Source organism: Protopterus annectens, chromosome 11.part0 (assembly GCF_019279795.1).
Source record: "Protopterus annectens isolate FY-2018-M chromosome 11.part0, PAN1.0, whole genome shotgun sequence".
Classification (NCBI taxonomy): domain Eukaryota; kingdom Metazoa; phylum Chordata; order Ceratodontiformes; family Protopteridae; genus Protopterus; species Protopterus annectens.
In genome coordinates this window covers 338,404,220-338,431,320 of record NC_056745.1, presented here as the reverse complement: position 1 = coordinate 338,431,320, position 27,101 = coordinate 338,404,220, and the positions used below count along the sequence as shown (strand labels likewise).

Below are 27,101 nucleotides of genomic sequence, written 5' to 3'. Positions count from 1 at the left end.
CAAAATTATATATTGATTACATTCAATAGCTTTAACATAGAACAATAAAACTTTAAAGAAAATGGAAGAAACATTAACTTCATTCTCATGGTATCCTATAAGGCAGAGAATTGCTTACAGAAATCATGTAAGATTATGGCAGTATGGTGGTATTAGCTTCCCAGATATAGAATCTTATTCTATTGCAAGTTTTAAACTTTATTATACTCTAAATAGACTCATCTTACACTAGTCAATGGAAAACCATCCAGGAGCAGATTAACTAAATTCTTACAAAATTTATTAAACATGATAAATTAGAAATATGTAATAATCCTTTCATCTGGTTAAGGAAATTTACCTTAGAAGGAAATCCACTTCAATCTTTAGACTCTGCAGGTATGAAATCAATTCTTAAAACAGTTAAGAAATATGTTTTTAAAACTCCATTAATATCAAAATGGAATTTTTTGTGCTATCCCATTGCACACACCTGTAGATTTAAGAAAACTCAAAACAATGTTAAAATGAATTTACTAAAAAGGAATGGATTAGTATTATGGTCAGATTGCTTTGAAAAATGAAAAGCTGATTCCCCAGAATATTTAATGAAAGAAATTAAATTAGATGAATTTGATAACCTTAATATTATCCATAAGTATGAATTTAAATGAATTTCTGGATAATACGGGTGAAGAACAGAACATTATCCCCCCCATCACATGAATGCTATTATCGAAAGCAGATTGATCTACAAAGGAAGCTTTGTCCAAGTTATACAAGTTAATTATAAATAATAATATTGATTAATAATTTGTGATGTAAAATTCTGGAACTTTTTAGACAGTAGTGGATTGAGTGTTTCAACAGATGGTTAAGAATAAAACTTTGTTACTTAAATCAATTAGTTTATACTGGACAGTTTTATGTGGAAATATATACACAGAATGTTTGTTACTCCTTACAAAACCTCGTAAAATGACTACTTCAATTGTAGTAAAAATTTAAAGCTGACTGAATACACACCTTTGAAGATTAATGTACATTGGGAAGAGAAGCACGACTTTTAAGGGGTTATGGTCTGATAATTATTCTTTTTAACTAGATTGTTAATACTAATGAATGTTCCACTTCCTGTTAATACTAATGAATGTTCCACTTCCTGTATCTGTAAAAGCCAAAGAGCAAAAAAAAAATGTTTTGGACTCTCTTCGCAGTTGCTAGAAAAGTTATTACAAAAATGGAACTCAAACTCATTTCCTACATTTAAAGTATTTTAAATTTAACAGCAATAATTATGCAAAACTGAAAAAGAAGTGATGAGGATAAGATCTATAAATTGTACCAAGACTTTCAGTGGTTGGGATAGCCTTGAAATGTTGCAACTGCAATTACAAAGACTCTTAATGTGTTAATTGTATAAGATTACTTTGATGAGTCAATGAATTCTTATTACTACATAACAATATGTGATGTTGAAATGTCTTCCTTTCTGTGCATATACTGTAAATATGTTAAATTAATAAACATTTTCATAAAAAACATATGCAATATATAATGTATGACAAATGTTAATACAGTTTGTTTTCTATTAATGTGTGTATGCCTATGTCCTATGATAATTTAATGAAGGCATTAAACAAGGTTTTCTGAACTTTCTGTACCAGTAGGACTTGTAAAATATCAAAGAAAGCCTGAAAGTACCAAGTCAAAATCGGAAATAAAAAAGCGACCTGATGCTAGAACCTAAAAGTCCAAATAAAAGCCAGTCTCACTGTCATTAACACACAATGTGACAAGGAATAAAAACTGTGGCAAGAGCTACAAAAGATAATTCAATCCCATAGAATGTGCAAGCTGAGAAAGAATCACTAAAAACACAATTTCAAAAAAAAGGACAGAGTCAAAACTATATACAGACACATACTCAAGTAATTAGCCCAAACCATATGACAAAAGAATTCAAAACATAAATGAAAGTAAACAAATGACAGTAATCATCAAGGAGCTCACAAACACTACGTACACAGAGTTACAGAAAACAAATATCTGGGACTTGCGTGCACATTCCAGAACTGGATCCATATCCCCTTCTTATCAAACAGACAAAAAGATACACCACAGCAAATGATGTAAATAATAAAAGTTTCATGACAATATATTATTACTGATAAATATTTACTTCAAGTTAAAGATGCCCTTTAATAAATAAAAGGGACTTAATGGGACAAAGCATATTCTGACATGCCCATGCCACATAAACTCCCTGGTAGCACGTTTCATAAATCTAATTCAATTGTTAGACCAGAGACAGAACATTATACGTGGACTTGCTCTAGTAATACAAAATAGGTGGGAGTTTCCCTCTAATGAGAAGGAAAAGCCCCAATTTAATTAAGCAGAGCAAAATCCAAGGAAACACCCGCTATATGAGACAATACACACTGCTAGAAAATGAGGTGTCAGTAATCTCATGGGAGGCACATCTCCAATATTTTAACTCATTGAAAAATTGGTAGAAGGGAAGAAAGAGCACATAAGATCAGGAGAGCAACAAATACTGTAGTTCAAGGAGAAAAATGACCGTCCTTCCTAACTGAACATAAATGATGTGTTGAGGAAGATACAAAAGAAGTTTGTAACCACTTGTTCAGAGTTTATAGTTATATTGCAAACAGCAATACAAAAGTACAGAGGCAATGACAAAGCTGTGTAAAAAATGCAAGTAGCACTGAGAAATCAGACTAACAACAAAAATGAAAAAAAAAACAGTTGAAATGAAACTGTTACATGAAGGACTGAAAAAAGAACATGAGAAAACACAGATATATAAAAAAACTAAAAAAAAAAAAAATACACTGTAATCTTCAGTTTGGATAAACTTGCATCCGAGAGTCAGAAAAAGACAAGCAAGAGTTGTCAGAAACCCTGGACTGTCTCAAGGAAGAAACAGAAAAAAGTAATGGAGTGCTTAAAGGATGCTAGGATGCCTCAGGAAATGCAGTTAATGTCAGTTGAGGAAACATTAGAAAATAAAAATAGTAAAAACACACATACCTAAAACAGGTTTGGGATGGGACTGCTGTAGCATTAGGTTATAAAGTCCCAGATGTAGACTAAGATAACCTTCAGAGACACTTTGAAGACAAGGACACCAAATCTATTCCTGTTGCACAACTTCATAATCCTATTCCATTGGTCTGCAACCCTAATCCTATTTCACAAGTCTGCAACCGTGTTGCCCTTCCACATATTTTACATCCTGTTCCTATTTGATAAGTTTGTAACACTGTCCAGATTCTACCAGTCTGCTCTTTAACAGATTAATTAAAATCTTGCATCAACTGTTACTCAAGTGAACAACCAAGGCATGTTTGCATGGCAACATAACATCACCCTTTGTTCCTCAAAGTACTTAACCAAACTCAAAATCTATTGTGACAGACAGTTCCAGCAGATGGAGAGATTTCATCCATTTCTATGCCACTAACACCTTGGGAATTAGAGTCTGTAGTACGGAAATATGAGACTCACAAGGAATCTTTGATACAGAAGAGGATGAGGAGAGAGATTAGAAACATGAAAACAAGTTTTTTTCTTGCTCTGATCATGATTTGTGCTTAACTGTTACTGCCATGATTCCTGAAAATTAAAAGCAATAAACTCCCATAAAACATACAGAAAATGGAGTCAAGCTGCAAACAGGCTGATGGGTTTCTGAGGGGGCTCATTCTTCTACCAAAAGCAGATTAGGATAGCTGTAGAAGCAAGACTGGGGAATAAAATTGACTGATGATTACATGCACAAAAACAGAATGTATTTAAAACAGTTTAGCAGTAATGAAAATTCTGATTATAATGCTGCTGCTTTCTTTGGCACCACTATAGATGGATTACCCCAGTAACTAATATGAGCTATTTTAGTGGACAGAGAACTGAGGTATTACAATGACATTTTTAGTCTGTGAACCATTCATAAGGCTTTAATAAACAAAGACCAGGATGCTTTCCATAAAGACAGAAGTTAAATCAGCATACATAGGTTACCGAGTGGTGCCCAAAGCAGATAAACTTAATGATAAATGTAATAACTGTCAGAAAGAAGGGATTATGCTGTAGGCTACACACTTAAGTGCGATAGCCATTTTTCTGTGCTTTAAAGTGTTTATTTTGTCTTAACTGCCTTAATTTCTTAAAATAAATAAATAAATAAGTAAGCTATCCTATCCTATACTTGTTTCCCGCCTTTCTGAAGCTAGTAGAGTCCAATTTTCAGTTTGCTGAATCTAAGGCTGTATTGCAGTTTCTGTGTTGGCCCATACTTTACTTGGATAGAAGTTGTTTCTCTGTTCACCAGTGACAGTGGGGAGCTTTGAGCAGCTTATCTGTCACTGGAGGAGTGGTTTTCAGCTCAGAATGTGTAGTTTATTGGCCATTTTGGGCTAATTTCTATGCCTTTTATCTTCCTGCTATAAAAACCCACTTTTGCGCACTGTGGATTAGCTGGGGTTAACCATCCCCGGCTCCACAAAGTCTGCTCTTCAGTTTTTCCCTTATAACTTGTCAGTCTTTCGGCCTAAAGCACTCAGACCCCGCACCTTTCAGCCCAGCACTTGTTATAAATCTACTGCAGCACTAAGCACTCAACCCCTGCATCTGCCAGAAGGGACTATAGTCTTTATACTTCCCTACTTATTCCGGCATGTCCAAGAGACAGCTCCCGGTGTACTCTCCAGCCTACCCGATGAGCCTGGGCATCTTGAGGCAATGCTACACCTGACTCATGTACACAGACAACCCACTCCTCCTACCACCAAACACTAACACTTGCGAGAGATGCACTTATACAGCCAAACTAGAGGCAAAGCTCTCTCCAACCACGACTGGAACAGATAATCCAGAGGAGAAGGTAACAACTCACAACACCCCACTCACAACACACAGGTTATCTAAATCAACACCTCCAAAACAAACGCATAGAGACACCAAGACATACACGAAGGCTCTGATTAAAAATCTAAACCTGCCTAGGCAACAAAGACCTCCAAAGCAGACACACAAGCAACCTCCTCCCACCAACACACCCCAAACAACACATAGCCCACAAACTCGGTGTGCCACACAACCACAGCCCATAAGGCAAAACAGCATACCCAACAAACTAGTGATAGGTGACTATAGTCAGGCACACCGATGTCCCACTCACCAGACTAGACAAAGAAGGTTACTGTCAGCTGCTTGTCGGGTGCCAGAATGCGCCACATAACACATGCAGTCAGGTCACTACAAGGCAAGTACAAATATGACTCTGTCATAGTCCATGTTGGTGTAAATGACCCGAGACGTACCTCCCTGGACTACATGAAAAGAGACATGGAAGAGCTCTCCGATCTTGTAGCCCAGGCAGGTATGACCCTAGCCCTGAGTAGCATCCTGCCTTCACCAAAAATGATACCACAGTACCAGAATAAGATGATCAACTTCAACAATTGGCTAAGCTTCTGGTGTCATTCAAAGGGGATCCAGTATCTATCTGCCTGGGATGACATGCTGGACAGGCCACGATGCTTCGCCAGAGATGGCCTACACCTCTCACCCCTGGGATTCAGGATATTGGCCAAGTCTCTTGCCACCCCTACAGTGCCTTTTTTACGCAAGGCTCAAAAAACAAACCCACCACCATAAGAACTACAGGTAACAAAAAACTGAGGGCAATGTTACTCAATGCTAGGAGTCTAAACCTCAAAATGCACTCACTCGAGGCACTCCTCAAAATGGAGAACATCGATATCTGTGCAGTGACTGAGACCTGGTTCTAGGTTCCTGAGAGCACCCCAGCACTACCAGGCTATAATTCATACCACACGTTTCGGCCACAAAACCCGGACCAAAACACGAAGGGCGGAGGAGGTGTGTCCATATTTATCAAGGACATCCACACCTCCAGGCTAGTTGCAAAACACAATGCCTCTGAAATCATCCAAGTGCAACTAACCTAGGACAAAAATGCACTCCAAATTGTAGCTTGTTATAGATCCTTCACCATGACCCAAGACCCTCACTCCTCATTCCTGGAGACATTGGAAAAAATGAGGGTCCAACCAAACACCATAATAAATGGATGATTCCAACTACCCTAACATAAACTGGGAAAACTACTCTTGCAATAACCCCCTTGCTCAACGATTCCTGGAATTTATTAACTCTAACGCCCTGGATAAACTAGTCAACACCCCCACCAGTGGCAACAGTATTCTGGACCTGGTCAACACCAACATGGGTGACCGGTGCTCAAGGCCTGAGATCAACTCATCGCTTGTTAGATCAGACCACAAACTAATCACCCTAGATATCCACATCCCGACCCCACCCCCACACAAGGAAACCATTGTAAAAAAATTTTCCAAAGCGAACTCCACGCTACTCAAAATTGAGGTGACTAACTTCACGATGCCCCTGCAGATGGATAACACAGTCAACAGTCACAACCGTTGAATCCTACACAAATGCACTCTACAAGCACCTGCATGAATCATGCCATCTCCAATAAAACCAAGATGCTATCCTTCATAAAAAGGAAGCCGATCTGGTGGTCCCCTGCCATTAACAAACTCTACAACAGAAGGAAGAAACTGTTGCAAAACAGTAAAAACTCAGGTAAGGAGGAACTCACTGACAGGCCTCAGTAAGAAACTAAGATCCCTCATAAAATCCTCCAAAGCTAATTTTGAAAGAAAAATTGCCACGGATTCCAAAGACAACCACAAGGCATTCTTTAGCTATGTCAAGAACCTCCATGGCAACACCCAGATCTGCACCGAGCTACAACAGAACAGCACAAAATATACAGAGCCAACTGATATTGCCACCATATTGACAGATAGGTTCAATGCATACTTTACTCCCCCCTCACCCCCCAAAGGGCCTATACCTATACCAGATGGTTGTAAAGCCCCGGTAATCACAAACACACTGGTAAAAATAGCACTATTTAAAGCCAAAAACACAGCGTCCATGGGACCGGACAACATTCCAGGCTGCGTCTTACACAAACTCCAAAATGAACTAGCCACCCCACCTAAAATCCATGTTCCATCAAAGCCTCACCACAGGTTATGTGCCCACAGAATGGCGCACAGCAACAGTTATCCCACTCCACAAAGAAGGAACCGCCACAGACCCCGGGAACTATAGACCTATTAGCCTGACAAGCCTGGTCTGCAAGGCCATGGAGCATGTCATCATGAAACTCAAACAAAGACATTGGTAACCTTCAAACTCTGGATGCTACCCAATTCGGACTTCCATGTCTCCTAAACCTGGTAGACTTCTTTGAAACAGTTACTAAGGCCATAGATGAGGGCAAGGTAGTCCACACAGCCTACCTGGACCTCGCTAAAGCCTTCGACACTATCCCTCATTCAGGAATCATAGATAAACTCATCAACCTTAACATAAATCCTTACGTCACGAGATGGGTGGCCAACTGGCTCACGGACAGAACCCACACGGTAAAAGTTGCAGACTCCAGATCCAACTCCAAACCAGTGACAAGTGGTGTACCCCAGGGTTCAGTCTTGGGACCCCTCCTGTTTGGTATATATTTCTCTGAAGTGCAAGCAACTACCAAGGGTCTATGGCTAACCAAGTTCGCAGACGACTGCAAACTAGGTGCCATTATCAATTCCCCTGCTGATGTAGACATCCTGCAAAAGGGACTCACCAAGACAGATACCTGGTGTCAACATCATGGCCTCAAGCTAAATGCCAAAAAGTGCATTGTTATCCCCTTTGGTGAAAATATGGTACCCATGAATTACCAAATAGGGAGAAATTCACTTAACACAGAGAGTGTGATAAGAGACTTTAGGACCCAAGTGAACAATAACCTCATTGCCACAGTGGTCAGATAATCTTTCTACGTGGCCCACCTAATCACAAAAGGGTTTGTATCTAGGAATAAGGAAGTCATCGTTCCCCTCTACTCATCACTTATCAGACCTCTCATTGAATACAATGCCCCGTTTGGGATGTACCTCACAAGACACCTACAACTTGACAGGCCCCAAAAGTACCTCACCAAGAGGATTGCTGGCCTCAAACAATTGCCCTATGCTGACCGGCTCAAGAAACTCAAACTCTACTCGGTCACATACCGCCTACTCTGAGGAGACCTCTGTCTAACATACAAAGCTATGTCAAACCTGGAATTGCTGGACATGCTCTACTTGAAGAAATCCCAATCTCCCCGAGCCACATGCTCTAGGGATCTAAACCTCACCACGATAAATAGGACATGCTGACAGAATAGATTCTTGTCCCAGAGACTTCCCATGCTCTGGAACAAAATTCCCATCCACATTGAGCAGAGCTAATCATTAGCATTATTTATTTATTACAGTTTGGTGACTGGGGAAGTCCACTGGGATTTGAAAGGCCCATTTTCAGTGGAGGCCCGGGGAGATAAGCTCCATGACACAGTTACAGTAACAAGACAAATTACAACTCAAAATGTCAAAATATTATCAGTAGCAAGTTAGATCCATCATTAAGAGAATAATTTGTTCAAAACAACAGACGTATAGTATAGTACATGTTACCGTACAACTTAGTGAATTTAGCTGTTCAAAAACAGCAGACATACAGTATATATTACAATATTTAGCATAAGTCAATGGTAGCATAGGTCTAGTGGTAGTGAAAATTTGTTCTACAGAGTGAACATAGTATAGTATATACATAGAATATGTTAGTAGAATGGAGGATGCTAGAGAAGAGTGGTATGTTAAGTGTGAATGATAAATTAAAAAGTGGAAACTCATGTGGGTGAAGAGCAGGGGCAAATCCACTTGCAGGATAGATGTGAGTGAAGGAGGGCTTTGAAGTTGGTGGGATTTGCAGTGCTTCGAAGGGAGGGTGGTAGGGAGTTCCAAAGTTTGGCTATGGAGTAAGATAACAGGAGGTGGCCAGAGGGTTTCTGAATTTGTAATAGGTTTTGGTTTTCAGACCAGAGTGGGCGATTTGGAATATAGGGGGATAAGGTGGAGGAGAGAGCGGGACAGCTAGAAGGTTTGAAGATGAGTTTATGAGCTGTGGAGAGTTTTTGCAGGTTTAGATAGTTTGGTAACTCAAGCCATTGAAGACAGAGGCAGCGATGAGATGAATATTTGTGGAGTTGGTGGCAAATTTGCTGATTTTATTGTAGCAGGATTCTAACTTGGATTGTAAACTGAGTTGGAGATTGGTGGGCAGGGGAGCATCATATGTGAGAGAAGGGAGAAGGTAGGTGGAGGCTAATGTCTTTCTGGTAGCTGGAGTAAGGAAGTGATTATGTCGATACAAGAGACTTAATTTCTGATGAGTTTTTTTAACAGTGGTATTTAAATGGATGTCGAATTTTAGATGATTGTCGATGATGATACCGAGGAGCTTTGTGTGCGATACGATTTCAATGGGGGTGTTTTTTTGGGTTAGTATAGTGAAGGAGGAATTATCAATGATGGAAGTTCTGGAAGGAGTAAATATCGTTAGTTTGGTTTTGGTCACATTTAGGGCAAGGTGGTTGTTCTGCATCCAAGTTTCAGTTTTTGCAAAGGCTAATTGAGTTTTTAATAGTTAAGTCAGAGGGGGTGTCAGCAGTACAGATGATAGTGAAGTCATCTGCGTACTCAATTACAGAGGAATTTGGAATGGAGATGAAAGTTGTTAATGAAAATGTTGAAAAGCAGAGGTCCTAGTACAGATCCCTGGGGTACACCGGTGGGGGTATGTAGGAAGGATGTTATAAAGGATTTCCATTTCACAGCTTGGACTCTTTCAGAGAGGTAACTAGAGAACCAAGACAGTGCTGTGGGAGAAAGGTTGAGAGAGGAAAGTTGTGATAAGAGTATGGGATGAGAGACTGTGTCGAAGGCTTTGGATAGGTCTAGAAATAAGGAAGATACAAGTTTGTCATTGTCACGGGCCTGGTTGATGGATTCAAGGAATGATAGAAGAGCTGCAGTGTTACTATGGCCAGGGCGGAAACCATGTTGGGTGGGGGTGAGGAGGTTATTGTGGGTGAGATGTGACATTAGTTGGGTATGAATACATTTTTCTAGTATTTTTGAGAGTGGGGAGAGAATAGCAATTGGCCTAAAGTTGGTAACTTCATAGTTTTTACCACCCTTGTGGAGTGGAATGATGAATGCCTGTTTCCAGATATATGGGACATGGGATTCTTGGATGGACCGGTTTATTAAAATGGAGATAGGTAGAGCTATGCTGTTGGCTGCAAGTTTGAGGAAATATAGTCAGGTGCAGAAGAGCAAGGTTTTAGTTAGGATAGGAGTTTTTTATGATGCTTGTGGGAAAAGGGTTCAGTTTGAAGGAGGGTGGATTTTCTATACTGTCAGAAGGATGTGGTGGGGATTGAGAGGAAGGATGTGGTTAATTTAGATAAGCAGTCCATGAAGAAGGAGTTGAATAATGTGGCGGTATCAAGTTCAGAGAGATTTGGGTTATCTTTGTTTCCAGGATGGAGAAGAGAGGAGATAGTATTCCAGAATTGTTTAGGGTTGGAGGGGTGCGCCGAATGAAATCTGGTGTAGTAGGATTTACGGTCTCTAGTTATTAGTTTTTTTATGAAATTTTGAAGCTGTTTTTATTCTACTAGGGTAGTGGGTATTTTGTTGGTGTGGAACTGCTTCCACTTTTTATCTCTTAGTATCATGAATTGTTTAGTTTCCTTGGATAACCAAGGAGATATTTTAGATTTGACTTGTTTGGTTCTAAGAGGAGCATGGTAGATGAGTAGATTTAGAAAGGCTTTGTTGAAGTAGGTGATAGCATTGTTGAGGGGCAGTGTTTTTAAGGAGTTCGAGTTGATTAGTCTTAAGCAGTCATTAAATATTTGAGGATTGAATTTGAGAGGTTGCGGGTTTGGATGTAATGGTGTTGCTTAAGGAGTAGAGATGGTTGCCGATCTGCAAAGGCAGGTAGGTGGTCACTGATCGGGTCAGGGAGGGTGCCAGAGGATGCTATTAGATTGGGGTGGGATACTAGTATCCAGTCAAGGGTTGTGCCAGATGTTCCATTTTTGTTAGGCCTAGTGGGGGCATTAATTATCTGGGTAAAGTTAAAGAGACTGATTGCATGAGAAGGAGGTTGAGAGGTGATATTAGCCCAGTTAATGTTTACGTCACCTAGGATATAGGTTTCCTTTCTGAAGGTGGACGAGAACCAGGAGAGGATATCTTCAAGTACTGGAATGTTATTATGGCCTGGGGGAATGTAGATGGTGGCTATGCATATACTTTTGTGATTATTAATCTTTAGAGATGCTATGGTTAATTTTGATTTGGAGAAAGTAGGAATAGGTTTGGTGTAAGAAGTTACTGTGTAGGTAGAGGAGTAAACTAAGGCTACTCTACCTTTCTTAATGGGTCTATCATTGCAGATTATTTGGTAGCCAGGTGGAAGTATTTCACTATCAGTTATATGCGGTTTTAGCCAGGGTTCTGTGATAGCGACAATATCTGGGTGATTATGGGAGAACCAGGCATGTAAAGTAGAGACTTTGTTGCGAAGGGTTTATGCATTGATTATTGTGAAGCGAATTGATTTAGAACAGAGAGGGTGGAGACATGGTTGGAAGGAGAGTTGATGGGGCCTGGGTTGGGATGGATATCACCTGATAGACAGAGGGATGTAAGATGTAGTAATTGTATTAAGAGGTTGATAGTAGACTGGGACTGTCTGTAGGGATATTGGGCTGATTTGTTTGGGTGTGACTGGCAGGGAAATGTGGGTGTTGGTATGATAGGAAAGATTCTGGGTTTGTAGAGAAGGGGTGACAGGGATAGAGTTCTGGAGTTATTGAGTTATTCAAGAAAAACCTTGATAAGGGGATGGGAGACAGGAAGTTCACTCCTGAGATTATGTCTGGGGGCACTGCTCGATAGAGGGGGCAGGAATTTAACAATACATGGGTTGTGGAAGCCAATACACTGTTGGCTAGGCTTGCTTTGGCCCTTAGGCCAATAGTTTAGTACCTACCTATGAACCTATGGCTAAAAATTGTTGATCAAAGGGACAAAGAAGAGATGGGCAAATGACTTTACAAGCCAGCCAGGGTGTGGACTTTCAGTTCCACCCCTAAATGAGCCTAGGCCTTATGCTGGCCTGTGAAAAAGACTGAATGAGACAGAAAAAGATTGTCAATACTCAAAGGATACACAAGTAAAAGGAACTGGAGAGTCAGGTAAACCAAGCACGTGCATCAGGTAGTAGCTCATCTACTTCTACTAACATTAATTCCTACCTTGCCAGTTCTGTCCAAGAACTAGTAGTCATAATTTCTTTTTTCAGGTTAACATGGGAGATTATGCACGCACTTATGGGCAAAATAAAAAAACAGATACTTGCTTGATACCACAAACACATACATAAAATACTACATTTAGCCAAGCAGTCTGCTAATAAAATGTTCCACGTTTGGGAAAAATATATATTGTTGCGTCTTTCGGCTTTTCACGGTTAGGGGTCGCCACAGCGGAACTCCGGTCCGCTAATGACTGGTAGTGGATTTTTACGTACCGGGTTACCAGCCCTGACGCACAACCTTCAACGAAGGCATGCCTCACTCACGTATGCCTCCACACAGAAGACGCTCTAGCTGAGAATCGAACAGGACGTCTTGCTATGAGGCGACAACGCTACCGCAGCACTACCACCGCAGTTATACAAATTAAATTACTATATAAATTAAGTTATAAAAATAAGGAATTAAATAAATATATATTAAAAATTAATATAAATTAAATCAAGTTTAACGTTTACGTCTCATTCCCAATCATACCGCTCAACCTCCAAGCATTACAAATCATAGCACTAGTCTTTAAAAATAATTTAGAGGGTCAGAAAAAAACGCCTTTTTCCACTTTTTTTTTCACAGTAGAATATCTGTAAATATTAACCATGTACAGTTTGTGGTAGTGATTATTTGTAGGCAGGGCCGGATTTTCCTATAGGCTAACTAGGCTTCAGCCTATGGCCTCAAGATCAAGAGGGGCCTACATTCAAATTGTTAGCAAAATTAAAATTACACTATTCTAAAAACAGTGAACACTAAAACACTGAACCGAAAATAAGGAGAAATTCTACTCATATGACTAATAAACAAACATAAAAATGTATTGGTTAATCAACGCGTTCGACTCATTGGGTCTGTTCGTTTGTATATACTAGATTGCACCAAAGTATAGTTCATACGTTCACTGATTGCTATGGAAAATATTGACGTGCCTTATGCTACTAAGCTCTGGTTTGTTCTTGCATAAATAAAGTGCAGATTGGTGTAGATTGGAACACACAAACGAACAAACCTATTGATATCCCGACGTTCGGTTATATTCGTGTTACTTCGATAATATGAAACACGTGTTAATGTTATTAGAAAAGATTCTTATTTTAGGATTGCGTACACGATCATGTGATTCTCGCCTTTTGAGTTCAGTAGGTTCAATACTTTAGTGAAGTGTTTATAGACTATTGAAAATTTTTTTTGTGACAATATCTTCATCTTATTTATGCACAATAATTAATAACTCAAATATTTTGTTCTAGATTCTAATCTAAGAATGAGTAAAAGATTTGAAAGTGGCGCTTGCAAACGCAAGAAAAAGAAGCTACAAGAGTATGAGGCAAAGAAGCTAACACCGATTACTGCTGACATGCATGTGCCAACTAGTACTACTCAATTGGAAGCAATGCAGCACGTTGTATGTGAGGACACGGCCATTGCACCAACTCAAAGTGAAAATATGGAACTAATTCAAGAGCAACTTACTGAACACGAATATACAAACGAGCCACAAGAAAATATGAATATTCAGAATTTTTTTCAGACACCTAATGAGAAACACCATGTTCAAGATGTTGCAAATTTAGATAGTGATGTCAAATATATGTCTACTGTAACAGATGTTGGCTTGTGGACAAATTTATCGCAAAATGATGTATCATATTGGGTAGAGAAGGGCCCTTCTCAAGTTCAGTATCACTGTGGACCATTTTTAAATTCTAAGCGAGAATATAAGAATCAGTCCAGATTTTGTACAAAAGCAATTTTTTATTCAACAAAGGCCAATGGAGAAAATATACCCTAGAATGGCTTGTGTACTCTCCCTCAAAAGGCCGCGTTTTTGCTTTGTTTGTAAACTCTTTCCAAATATTGCATCTTCTGCAACAGCATTAACTTCTGAAGGGTTTAATGATTGGAAAAACCCTGCTATCATTCAAACTCATGAAAATTCGGAAAATCATAGGAATGCTATGTTAACGTACTTAACAAGAGCAAAAGGGAAAACTTTAACTTCAAAGCTAGAGGAAGAAATAAGAAAAGAGCAGCAATACTGGCGTTACGTTATAGAAAGAGTTACTTTTCGCTGTGATTTGCACTCTTGCAGAGCGAGGCTTACCATTTAGAGGAGACAATGAAAAGTTTGGAACTCCAAATAACGGCAATTACTTTGGTCTTCTAGCACTAGCAGCAAAATTCGATCCATTTTTAAGAGATCATATCGATCGATATGGAAATACTGGCTCAGGAAAACCTTCATATCTGTCTAAAACTATATGTGAGGAAATTATTCAACTTATGGCAAATAAAGTGAAAGATACAATTGTGGCGGAAGTGAAAAAGGCTGGCTATTTTAGCTTTTCAGTAGATTCCACTCCTGACATATCTCATACTGATCAGTTGACCTTAATTATTAGATATGTGTCACCTGAAGACGGTTTGCCAACTGAGAGATTTTTAACTTTCCTTGAGCTAAAAGATCACTCAGGGGAAAGCATAGCTGATTTAGTATTTAACTATATCACTACTGAACTTGAAATTGATTTCAGAAAATGCCGAGGACAGTCTTATGATAATGCAGCCAATATGGCTGGTAGATACAACGGTATGCAGCAAAGAATTATCGAAAAAAAACAAGTTTGCAAGATTTGTTCCATGCGCTGGTCACTCTTTAAATTTAGTAGGTCGTTCAGCTGTTGACTGTTGCCTTGATGCTGTTAATTTTTTTGGTGTTGTGAACGAAGTTTATATCTTTTTTTCGTCTTCCACAAAAAGATGGGCAGTTCTGAAATCACATTTAAAACCTCAATCTAAAGTGCCTAAATATTTATCAGACACTAGGTGGGAGGCACATGCAAAAGCTACAGAAGCTATTTTAGAAAATTACAATGATATCACCGATGCACTCAATTATTTACATTCAGATAATAATGCAAAGGGTGATACTAGATTGAGGGCCAACAATCTTTTAGAGAAGATGGAACAATTTGAATTCGTGTTTATGCTCCATTTCTGGAATCGAATACCGAGACATTTTTCAAAAGTAAATAAAATTCTTCAAGGCCCTAATATTTTACTGAGTAGTTGTGCAGATTGGTACAGGTCACTTTTGGATATTTTACGTGGAATTAGGGAAGATTTTGATGCACTTGAGCAACAAGCAAAAAACACGTTGCCAAATACTGAATATAGAACTGCCAGAAGGATAATAAGAAGTAAAAGGCAAAGGAATTACGAAAATTCATCTGACCCTGATGCCTTAGACGAACTCTCTTCAAGAGATAAATTTAGGATTAAATCATTTATTCCTATATTAGATGCACTAGAATCAAATTTAGGAAGAAGAGCTTCTGTTTATGATGATGTAGTGAAAATATTTTCCTTTCTTGCCGATCTTACATTATCAAAGGTAGAACTTCAAAGAGGTGTTGAGCTGTTAATGCAAGAATACCCAGAAGATGTCAACCAAAATCTTACTGAAGAACTATTTCATTTTCACACATATGTGAGACAAACGCATAAGCCTTCAAAAAATTCCACATTGTCGCATACAGACTTGTATCAAATAATATTCAAAGAAAATATTCAAGTGGCCTTCCCCAATGTGGAATCAATCTTACGGCTGTTTCTCAGTTTAATAGTCATTAATTGTACTGGAGAAAGGTCATTTTCAAGACTTAAAAATATCAAAAATCAATTAAGAAGCACAATGACCCAGACGAGGTTGTCTTCACTGAGTATTTTGTGCATCGAAAATGAGACCTTCAGAAAAATAGATTTTGATGAACTTATAGAAGAATTCTGCGTGAAAAAGTTTAGAAAGAAATTCTTCTAATCTACTATTTCGTTTTAAATGTATACTTGGATTGAATCAGTTCTTAAATAAAATAACTATTAACATAAAATTTAATATGATATACAATTTGATATTTTCTTTTTTGTGATCTGGATTTTGTTTGAATAAAGTTTCATTTTTGGTTTAGTTTAAGACTTAAAATTCACAATAATTCATACTTAAACTTTAAATGTGAATTATTATGAAATAAATTTATCTGAATTGAATTTGGTTTAATCTTCAATGTATTGAATATATTTAATTTGATAGAAAATATGATACTTTTTATTGCGTATTTTATTTTCGTAGTCAAAGATTTTCATTATTTGAATTTTGTTTCTTTGTAAATGTTGTGTGTTATGTTTGATTAGTTATTGTTACAAGTACTATATATGGTGCTGAGAATAAATGTCCAAATAAGTGTTCTCGACTTTTTTTTATTTATTATCCGTGCCACATTTTTTATAAAGGTTAGTACCAATCACAACATGTTTCATTTAACATATTGATATATATCACAGTAATGATGTATTTTATTATCTCTCGTGTAATTTACAAACTTAAAAATGGGAGGTGAAAGGGCCTCATAAGTGGAATAGCCTAGGGCCTCTTTTCATCTAAATCCGGCCCTGTTTGTAGGCTTAGTATACGTATTTATTAATGGGCACTTGTAAACAAGGCTGACTTTATGAAAAGCAATGCTAAAACTGAGGAACAGAATCACAGCGCTATACCCTAATCATGACAGTTAAGAAGTATGTTCTAATAGTAACAGAGTTCACAAAGATTTTTAAAATGTTTGTCGTCCCTTTCATTCATTAACAGTCACGTAAAGAAAAGAATTTAAACAACTTACGCAATAAAAGAAATGCAACAACACACTAGAAAGATTATTATTTAACTACTTCTAGTAGAAACTCCCAGAGAAAAATAACAACATAACCTCAGTGGCTCCTTTTCTCCTACACGCGTGCAGTGTTACCGTAACCTACATAGACACGCATCCTACGGGGAAACACGTTATTTAAACTGCGTTCCGAGCTTCCAAATAAAATAGTGCCCTACGTAGAAAACGCTATACTGCAACTACACTTATCAGTGATTAAACTTTCAGCGTATACTGGACTCGGAAATAACGTACAAAACCATTATTAGTTTCCTCTCCTCTCGCCAAAATACCATATATAATCTTAATGTTACACTCCACACGTCAATTTGTAAAATGCTTCACAGGCCACGTAATACAAGCAATTCTCTAGAAATAGTTGGTAGTAGTACTGAAAAGTAATGTTGAATTACTTTTATAGTTTTTTTTATCGTGAGATGAACTATAGAATTCACTCTTAAAAAGTATAGTTCTTCTGTACAGTCGAATATGTTGTAACAATTGTTCACTAGTAATAAAGCGGCAAGTTACACAGCCTTCCAACTTTGTTCTACTCTAAAATAAGTCCTCCAGGCCTACAGGAAATGACATCCCCCGACTGTATGCTGCAGATTCCGCCTTCATGGAATCTGCTGTTCCCGGTTAGCACTGTTAAACAAGGTGGCATTGTCCGCTAATGCAACGTCAGTACGTGTGACAGGTACGATGGATCAGGACAGTGCACAACTAATCTTAGTGTAGACGTGTGTTACATGTTTATATTAGTCGACTTTTGTCCATAGTGGCTTGCAAATATTTATTCTAATCTAAACATAAAATCCTTTCTTTGTTGATTGCTATCAATGGAGACCAACCGCGGGGGTCCGTAATGAATGAAATTGACTTTTAGTTTGCTCTAGGGTGCACATTATTTATACATTGTTTTGTTACTGTATCTCATCCAGTTATATTGTTTCTTACAGGGGAAGTTGTTTATTTTGTTTATGGTAAGCGCTAAACTAGGCGGCATTTACATAGAGGTTTATATTGCATCACAAGTTTACAAACCGACTGACCGAAAAGTTTAATGTTTGTTTTCTGACTTTTTGCCTTCAGCAATACTGTAAAATCTATTTTGCTTGTTTTTTTAAGTTTAGACCTAAGGATGGAAGAGAAGCAGTATACCTCCCTGACGGTGCCACCGGATTATATGCAATACTGGTGAGTGAACTTGCAATAGAGTTAAAAACCACTACCAAAAACGCTTCTGCACAGGGTAAATACGTGGTGCCGTCATGTGCAGAAAACACTTTTAGCAATTAGATGTGGCATGACCAATCATATCGTGTAAAATGTAGTGCTGTAATTAAGTTTATGATTAGTATTAGATGGTCCTTTACATGAAGTAAGGGAGTAATTAGTAGGGCCAGGAATTGGGAAATAAAAAAAATATATATATTTTTAATAACTTTGGTATGAAGATTTGTATTTTTGAATATGTTCAGCGAACACGAGAGATCATTTCTTTATGATTTTTTTCATTTGTTTTTTCACATTTTATTTTGATTGTTTTCTGTGTTTCTATTTTTAATACTGGCAAGATGAGTATATAAACGCAGTGATAGAATAAGAGAATGTGAATTAATATGTATTTTCTGAAGCATAAGAATTCTATAACTCTTTGTCATTATTTATTAAATGTAATTCACCTCCTTTCTCCAGAAGTCAGTTTTAAGAGGAATTAAAGGGGGGGGGGGGGGGGGTTGGAGCTAAAATTCTACTTGAAATCAGGGAGAGGTGACATACTGTTGTATTCTGTATCTGTTGAACTTCCACTGTTGGTTAATATTTAAGATTCATGATATGCTCTTGAAGGGATAGTGTTCAGTTTTAGTACTTGTCTGTTTACACATATGTTTGCCTTAAATACGGCACATTTAAATCTTTAATTTGCTGGGGTGGATTTACGTATGAGTGACAACCTTTGCTGTGGTGACAGAACTGCTGTTAATCATCCAGATGATCGCATATCCAAGAACAGACTTTTCATGCAGTGAGAGTAAATGGTAATAAATGGAAATTGTAAGTACATCATATTTATTTGACATTTGTTTACTAAGAAAGTCCGGCTGGGCATAGTTGCACTTTCAGCGGAGGCCCAGGTAGAAAAGCTGTAAGCTAACAATTAAAGCAATCAATATTTAAAACACCTTCCCTAGTACTATAGACCAAAAACTCGATCTATTGTTGAAATGCCCTTTCTATTCCTCTTATGTACCATCTTTTTCAGCTGTTTACTTGGTTGTATTTTTTCATATTTCTTTACTTCAGAGCTTGCATATTGTTTGTTTTTATTTTGAACTGTATTTATAAATTTTTATATATATGTAGTTACTACAGTATGTCTTCTATGCATCTACAATTCACTGCTTCCAGATTGATTTATTTTGTACTGTATTTTGGGATCTTTTTTTGTATCTATACTTCTGTATTTAGTGTCTGTCATGCAGTTTTCTGTACTCAAGTTATTTCTTCTTTAATAATTGTTCTGCATGGAGCTTTTCTCCCAGGCCTCTGCTGAAAAAAGGCACATGCTGAAATCGGACATATCAAGTTAAATGTCAAAATAAATAAAGTAATACATTTTATAATACAGTTCAGTGAATAGTAATCAGTATAATAAAAGTTGTATTAATATTTGCAAATATTTAACATACAAGCATTGTACTGAGAATTTACAGATACAAGAGTGGTGTATGAGAGGAGTAATTTATGAAATGTACTAGAGGAGATAAGCAAGTGTTAATAGAGATGTTGCGATGGAATAGCAATTTGGTTGTTCTAATTAAAAGTAGATATTGTACTTTAATTACTAAGGTAGAGTGAAGGGTTAGATGGGGATAAGCAGGTTAAGTGATTTAGTGCTTTAAAGGAAGGTATAAGGTATATGAAGGATGTTCGGCAAAGCTGTGTCCCAGGTGAGACGAGGCAGAGAGGAAGTCTTAGTAATCTTTTGAAAAGATGAAGGTGTGAGAGAGACCTGATATAGGACTTTAAGTTCTAGCTACATTATTGGAATAGAGACTCACCCCAGCAACCCTTTGTGGTTTGTAGATGGTAATCAGTCATTTATTATTTGACTAAAGGGGACTGTTTGGTAACTAGTATTGGAGTATCTGGCTAATTGTTGGGCAAGCAAATTGGGTGTGACGTCCCCACACTGGTCCACTAATCAAGGAGCCTGAATCCACACCACTGACACTGGAGAGTGCACTTTGAATACAAATGTATACACTCAGTATTTCCAGATGCAGACTTCACTGCATCAAGCACAATTTCCCTTAAGAGCACACAGGGAACACACACAGCCCGGGGTCAGGATTGCTCTATATCTTTCTCCCTCCAGGTCCCCAGTAAGACTCCCCACTGGATCAGCTGTAGGGTTAGATCCTCAGCTGTGTGTCCAAGCCAAGACCTCCAGCACCCTCTCTGTAACTCCAGTGCTTTGTGTCCATGCCCCAAGTGGCTGACAGACAGACACACACTTGATTTTTCACATATACATACACACACACACACACACACACACACACACACACACACACACACACCTGGGAAAGGATGGCACATATTTATCTGCTGTCTCTCCTTCTACCCAGAATTTAAGGTAGTTACCACCACCACCAGACACTCCACAATCAGCTACTCTAAGGCTCCTAACAAAGGGTGTCCAATTGTACTGTGTAATAGTAATATTAATACTACTGTAAATGGTAGTAGTTGACCTTCTGGAGTGGCCCACACATTGTCTCCAAAAAGTGTAAGCACTTTCAAAAATTAAATACTTTCTGAAAGGATCAGCCACAATAAAAGTTTTAAATATATTTAATAATAAAAGAGAGTGAAAATACTGAATGTATATTTACAGTAACTTCAAAAGTTCAAATTACAGGAAACATTGAAAATGACATTGTTTTTCAAGTCTGTCCATCAGTCTCTAAACTAAGCTTTACTATATTCCTCACTGAATTTAGGAGAATTACTGTTCCCTAATAACTTATTTGATAGAGCAAGGCAGAATGAAATATGTGAGCAGTCTTTCTAGACAGGTTACCCAAAACACAATACTGAATATGCAGAGATTACTCCCTGTAAAATTTAATATCCAGGATGGCTTGCAGAATGACCTCATCTGGTCACTTGACTGTAGGTTCTCACATTATCCCCGTTTGAAGCTGAGACAGGAATTTAGCATAGATGGCTACAATGTACGTCTAAATGTTTATGGCAGTGCCTGGGGCTTCCCCACTTTTTACTGAGCTAATGTGGGTTAAGATGAGCTGGATATAAGGTAGTAAGAAAGTTTGAGCCAATTAAGTGTATTTAGTGCTAAACAGTGGTGGATTTGGTAATTTTATTTTTTGCAAACCTGGCATCTTTGTTGTAGCATTGCTCAAGTTTTAAATTAAGTGAGACTTGAAGGGGGCACCATACAGAAGAATGTGTAAAGGAATTTCTTGACTCTGTGAAGAGTACCTTTTTTGATGGGCTTTCTTAATGCCTTTGTGGATATGTAAATCAAGTTACATGTTTGTACTTTATTTTGAGATTGCTAAATAGCATTTTCTGTGAGGTAAATTCAAACATGGTAAGTTTTTTTTTCTCAAGGAAATGGGATTTTGGAAAAAAAGCAAATTAGGTTTTCTTGGGGATTTATTTATTAGGTGAATATCCTGTAGTCAACTTTCAACAGATTTAAAGTTTTCTTAAGTAAGTCTTTTAAAAGTGTAGAAGGTTTTTTGAAGTGTATATTAGGGTATACTCTGAGGGAAGCTTGCTGAGAGGATGTATGTAAATTGTTAGTGAGTAAATTGAAAAGTAGAGGGCCAAGAGCAGATCCTTGTGAAAGGCCAGTATTTATTTGTTTATTTTTTTATTTGTATTGGTTTTCCTGAGTAGAGCATTGATCTCCATGGGTCTTTTCCAGACTTGTCCAGGGAGCAGTGTCTGGTCAAGTAACTTGCTTAGAGCCACACAATTAGGCAGTGGACGCTGAGGGATTCAAACTTTGCACCACTGGTACACAGGCAATGGAAACTGAGGGAATCACCTTGCACCACTGGACCGCAGGAAACCACTTAACAACTTCTTAATCCTGAAAGACAACTGCCAGACAATTGTTAGGTAGTGGCAGGAAGGTAGAAAAGGTTGAGAGCCATTTAATGGACTGGTATTTATTGGTTAAGTAGTTAAGTTATAGTTGTGTGGATTATGATAGCTCTAGGGAAGACAGTTGACAGAGGAGTCTTTGGTGAGCGATTACATCAAATGCTTTAGAGCTCAAGGAATACAGAGGAAAGAGTTTGCCTTTGTCTCTGGCTTTAATAGTATCTCTGAAGTTTAATAAGACAGTGTTATGGGTGAGTCTAAAACCATGCTGTGTGAGGGTCAGGAGCTTTTCCTGAAGGATGTGACACTCCACTTCTCCAGAAGTTTTGAAGAGTGGATAACATGACAGTAGTTCTGAAATGGGTTGTATCAAATGAGGACTCCCCTTTGTAAAGGGGAATGATGATTTTTTTTTCCATAAAGAAGGACCATATGATTCCTTGATTTGTTAAGTAGGACAGGCACAGGATATGCCATGGAAGTGGCAAGAAGTTTCAGGTATTCTGCTGGAAAATTATCTGTTGAAGAAAAGTTTAAGGAATAGTGATTTGATAGCAGGAGGTCTAGATGGGTTTTAGGGTGAAACAGAAGGTGCTTGCTGTCTGAGGAGAGGGCATGTCAAGATTGCTAAGTGGAAAATCTTTAAGGGCTTTAATGCTTTTTGCAAAATGTGTGTCAAATTGAGCAGCTGTTACAGAGGGAATGTTTAGGGCAGGATTAGAAGCGGTGGTTGTTCCACGATAGAGTATATTAATAGAAAACTAGAATTTTTTAGGGTTAGAACACTGATTTAGCAAGGGGTGAGCATAGTAGAGTTTCTTTTCTGCTTTAATCTGTCTTTAAGTATGGTTACATAATTCTTTAAAGTGTTTGGAGGTTTTGGACAGATCTGTATTTGTAACCATTCTTTCCAAACCCCATCTCTTTCATGCATTAGGTGCCTGCTATGAGTGGATTACCAACAAGTATGGTTATTTACTTGTTTTGTTGTAGTTGGAGACAGACTGTTGATTTTTTTCCCAGGAAAAGTGTGTTAAATTTGTGTACAGCTTGGTAATATTTTTCAGGATAGACCAGTTAAAAGAGCTTGGGATTCTAGTAAATGTATCAGGGTTAAAATTAGTGATGTTATGGGAAATTCTAAGTGAGTGTTTGACATAATGGGTTCTGAGTCTGTTTGTAAATACAAGGAGGTGGTCACTGAGGGAATCACAGAGGGTGCTGCTGGAGACATATGTAGAGAAGTTAGACACCAATATCCAGTTGAAAACTGAGCCACAGTTTCTGGGATAGTTGTAACGGGTGAGTGTTGAAATGAGTTCAGTCAAGCCAGATAGATTAAGGCTAGTTGATGGGTATTTTGTATAGATAATCTGCCAATCAAAATTAATGTCCTTTACAATTTCTAATAAAAATATAATCTTATGTGAAAATTGGTTTAGGATGTTTTCCAGGGTTGTAGCATTGTTGCCTTGAGAAATATATAGTACTAGAATATATAGTTGTTCATGGTTATTTAGTTTAAGATGGGAGATGAGGAGTTTGACATTATGGAATTTGTAGATAAGTTTATTATAAGGTCAGATTTCAAGATAAGAAATAGTAAGGATTCTCCCACCACTTTTTTGATAGTTCTATCGACCCTGGTAATGTTATAAGCAGATAGTGAAATTTCAGTCAAGTATACGGGGTTTTAGCTATGTTTTCAGTTTTGGTAAGAATGTCTGGTTTATTGCAGATCCAGGCGTAGACTTCTGAAATTTTATTGTAGATGCTACAAGTATTTCAGAAAATAAATTTAAGTTGTTGTTGAGTTTGAGGTATAGAGGTTTTTTTTTTAAACAAGAAACATTTATTAAATTTATCATGTATGACATAGATAAGGTTACTTAATGTTATTTATTTAAATGACAATAAACCATAGCAAAACAATCTCTGTTGCAAACATCATAACATTTCAAACCGTGCAACACAGCTGTAGCTGCAATTAACATATCCAGTTGTTGTTAGTCAGCCATTACATAGCGCATTCAAATCCTGCCTTCTTTTAAACCTCATTCCTTTTCTACATGTATTGATCCCACAGTTCCCAGTTTTTCCTATCTAATTTGCTCCTACCCTTTTCTAAAGATCCCAGTTCCAGTTGTTTTAACTCCATTACTGTCTTCACTACTTCTAAAAAAATTGGTTTAGACTTTGATTTCCATTTTCTAGTAATTGCTTTTTTGGCAGCCATCATAATTAGACTTGGCAAGGTCTTCTGGCCCTAGGCAGTTCAGAGTTTGTATCTTAGCTCAAAAACTCATTTTCCCAGTCGTTTCAAATTGCTCACCCAGCATCTCTGACACAGCAGTCTTAAGAGAATCCTTAAAGTCTATCAACTCATTATACTCTCAGAAAATATGTTCTCAGTTATCCTTTTCTGCCCCATCTCACACCTCCCAACATTTGCTGTCTACCTCCAGAAAAATTCTTTGAAGTGTGCTTGGGGTATTAAAATACCAATGTAATCACTTCCAGGAAAAGATCCAAAATCTTCTAGATTTTGTTGCATATTTGGGAGACATACACATATCCCCCATTGTTTTTTGTGAATTGCTTATATAATTTTTCTTCCCAGTCCTTCATAACCTCCTCTGGTTCTTATAGTTATCATGCAATATTTTATATGCTGTACTAATTATTCCTTTCTTAATGGCATCTTCTGTTCTAGATTCTACTAAAAACTCTACCAGTGCTGGTCTTTTATCTAGGACCCCCTATTTCTTTCTGTTTGCCTATACTCTGCTATCTTGATATGGAAGGTAGTCTTTAGTCTACAGTCCGTGTAAGTTCTTGGCATCTTCCCATTCTGTTACCTTTTCTTCTCTAGTTATTTGCTCCCAGTGCTTTGCCATTTTCTCCAATACATTCATGCCCCCTCTTGCCTATTGTGTGCATCTCTAATTGCAGTCCTCTCTATGGGCAGAATCTCCTTGCTCCATCCCCATGTTGACTTAGTTCTTAGAATATCTTCTGCTACTTTATTAATATAATATTCTGTATGATTATTATTCTTCTTAAAAGCCTGCATCCAAAATCCCATCCCCAAATCATCTCTTTCCACTTTGAATTATAGTTTTCTGCTTGTGCTATGTATAGGAGCCTTAGCTGTGTTGCTTTGGAATACACCTTCAACTCATAGGCAGGTTGGGTTTTGATGGTTTTGGTGATGGTGATAGTGATGTAGTCCATGTTTTTGAAGGAGATCGGCGGGCTGAGTTGGAAGGGGTATTTGGCTTGGGATGAAATTTGGAAGTGATGGGGGAGTCGAGATGAGAGGAGGGCCTGGGTTGGGGTGATTATCCTCGCAGAATGGTAAGAGAGAAAGATGGATAAGTTTGAACTTGTTTTGTTTAACTTTTAATTTTATTTAGGTGCAGTACATGTGAGGGTTTAGTAATTTAAATTTGAAATAAAGGTTGGGTGAAGTGGGGTGATTTGAATGGTTAGAGGTGAACCAGATAGTGTGAGAAATGTGTGTAAAATTGAGTGATTTGTGGTAATTTTGTAATGTAATAAATTGGGGAGAGTAAGGGTGCAGTAATGTTCAAGGGAAGCATGGTATATAGGTTTGTAGAGAGAGGTCAGTGAGAGAGGAGCCAAGACACTGGTGTTACAAATATAGGCGGGGTAGGATTAGATAAATGAATGGGGTGGATGGAGTAAGTTGTGATCACTAGGGTTATTTAGTAAATATAAGCGAGGAAAGAAAGATGAAGTGCTTAAATGCTGACTGGGTAGGAGTGTGTGTGTGTATATAGTGTGTGTGTATGTATATGTGTGTGTGTGTGTGTGTGTGTGTGTGTGTGTGTGTGTGTGTGTGTGTGTGTGTGTGTATGTATGTATGTATGTATATATATATATATATATATATATATATATATATATATATAGATATATATATATATATATATGTAATAATGTGTGTATGTATATATGTATATAATGTGTGTGTGTGTGTATATATGTGTGTATATGTATATATATATATATTTTACACACACAGACACATATGTACATATATACACGCGCGCGTGCACGCACACACACACACACATATATATATATACACACATATACATAGAGGAGGGTAGAGAGCGGGTGGGTGTGGGCAATGGTGATGCTGACTTCAGGGGTAAGGAAAGATTTTATCCTGTAGAGGGAGCCAAGTTTTCTGTTAACTGTGTTAATATGCGTGTCAAAGTTAAGCTTGTGATCAACTGTTACGCCTAAGAGTTTGGTGGTTGGGTCTGGAGCAGTGACAGTACCATTGTTGGACTTGGACTTTAGTGTTGGAGTAAATGGCAATAATTTTGTTTTTTTGGCATTTAGTAGGAGGCAACGTTGTAGGAACCATTTTTCAACTGAGTTAAATACAGTTTGGGTAATGGTTTGGAGTTCAGCTGAAGAAGTGGCAGTGTACACTAGTGTGGAGTCATCTGCATATTGAATACAGGTGGCTTGAGGAATATTTATATTTAGATCATTAATGAATATAGAGAAAAGGAGATGTCCCAGGACAGAGCCATGAGGAACCCCAAGAGTAATAGGAAGAGGAGTAGAAAGGTTATTGTCCCAGAGGACAGCTTGCTGTCTATTTTCTAAGTAGGACTGGAACCATTGTTGTGCCTGAGTTCTAAGTAGGACTGGAACCATTGTTGTGCCTGAGTGTCGAGTGAGAGTGATTTTAGTATTTTTAGGAGTATTTGATGGTTAACCATATCAAAGGCGTTAGAGAGGTCAGTAAAGAGTGCAGCGGAGAGCTTATTATTGTTACGATGTTTGTTAATTCAGTCAAAGAAGGATAAGAGAGCAGTGGTAGTACTATGGAAAGGCCTAAAACCATGCTGGCAGTCTGCTAGTAGGTTATT

At 37.8% G+C, this 27,101-nt stretch overlaps 2 protein-coding genes across 7 annotated transcripts in view; one reads left to right on the top strand and one right to left on the bottom strand.

The window, feature by feature from the left end:
* The window catches only part of CCHR11.PART0H12orf73 (chromosome chr11.part0 C12orf73 homolog), a 126,540-nt gene extending 109,002 nt beyond the window's left edge, over positions 1-17,538 (bottom strand). Inside the window, exon 1 of one of the 3 annotated variants that reach the window (XM_044087845.1) lies at positions 17,454-17,538. The gene's annotated coding sequence lies outside the window, so the exon portion shown is untranslated. Of the gene's footprint in view, positions 1-17,010; positions 17,183-17,453 lie in introns of those variants that run through there. The other 2 variants (XM_044087844.1, XM_044087842.1) reach the window with 2 other exon arrangements.
* A 33-nt stretch (positions 17,539-17,571) lies between these two features.
* Positions 17,572-27,101, top strand: part of TDG (thymine DNA glycosylase) — a 393,522-nt gene continuing 383,992 nt past the window's right edge. For 2 of the 4 annotated variants that reach the window (XM_044087841.1, XM_044087838.1), the window contains exons 1-2: positions 17,572-17,740; positions 18,172-18,240. In XM_044087841.1, coding sequence (XP_043943776.1) covers positions 18,185-18,240 — 56 coding nt within the window. In that variant the 5' untranslated portion in view covers positions 17,572-17,740; positions 18,172-18,184. Of the gene's footprint in view, positions 17,741-17,762; positions 18,027-18,171; positions 18,241-27,101 lie in introns of those variants that run through there. The other 2 variants (XM_044087839.1, XM_044087840.1) reach the window with 2 other exon arrangements.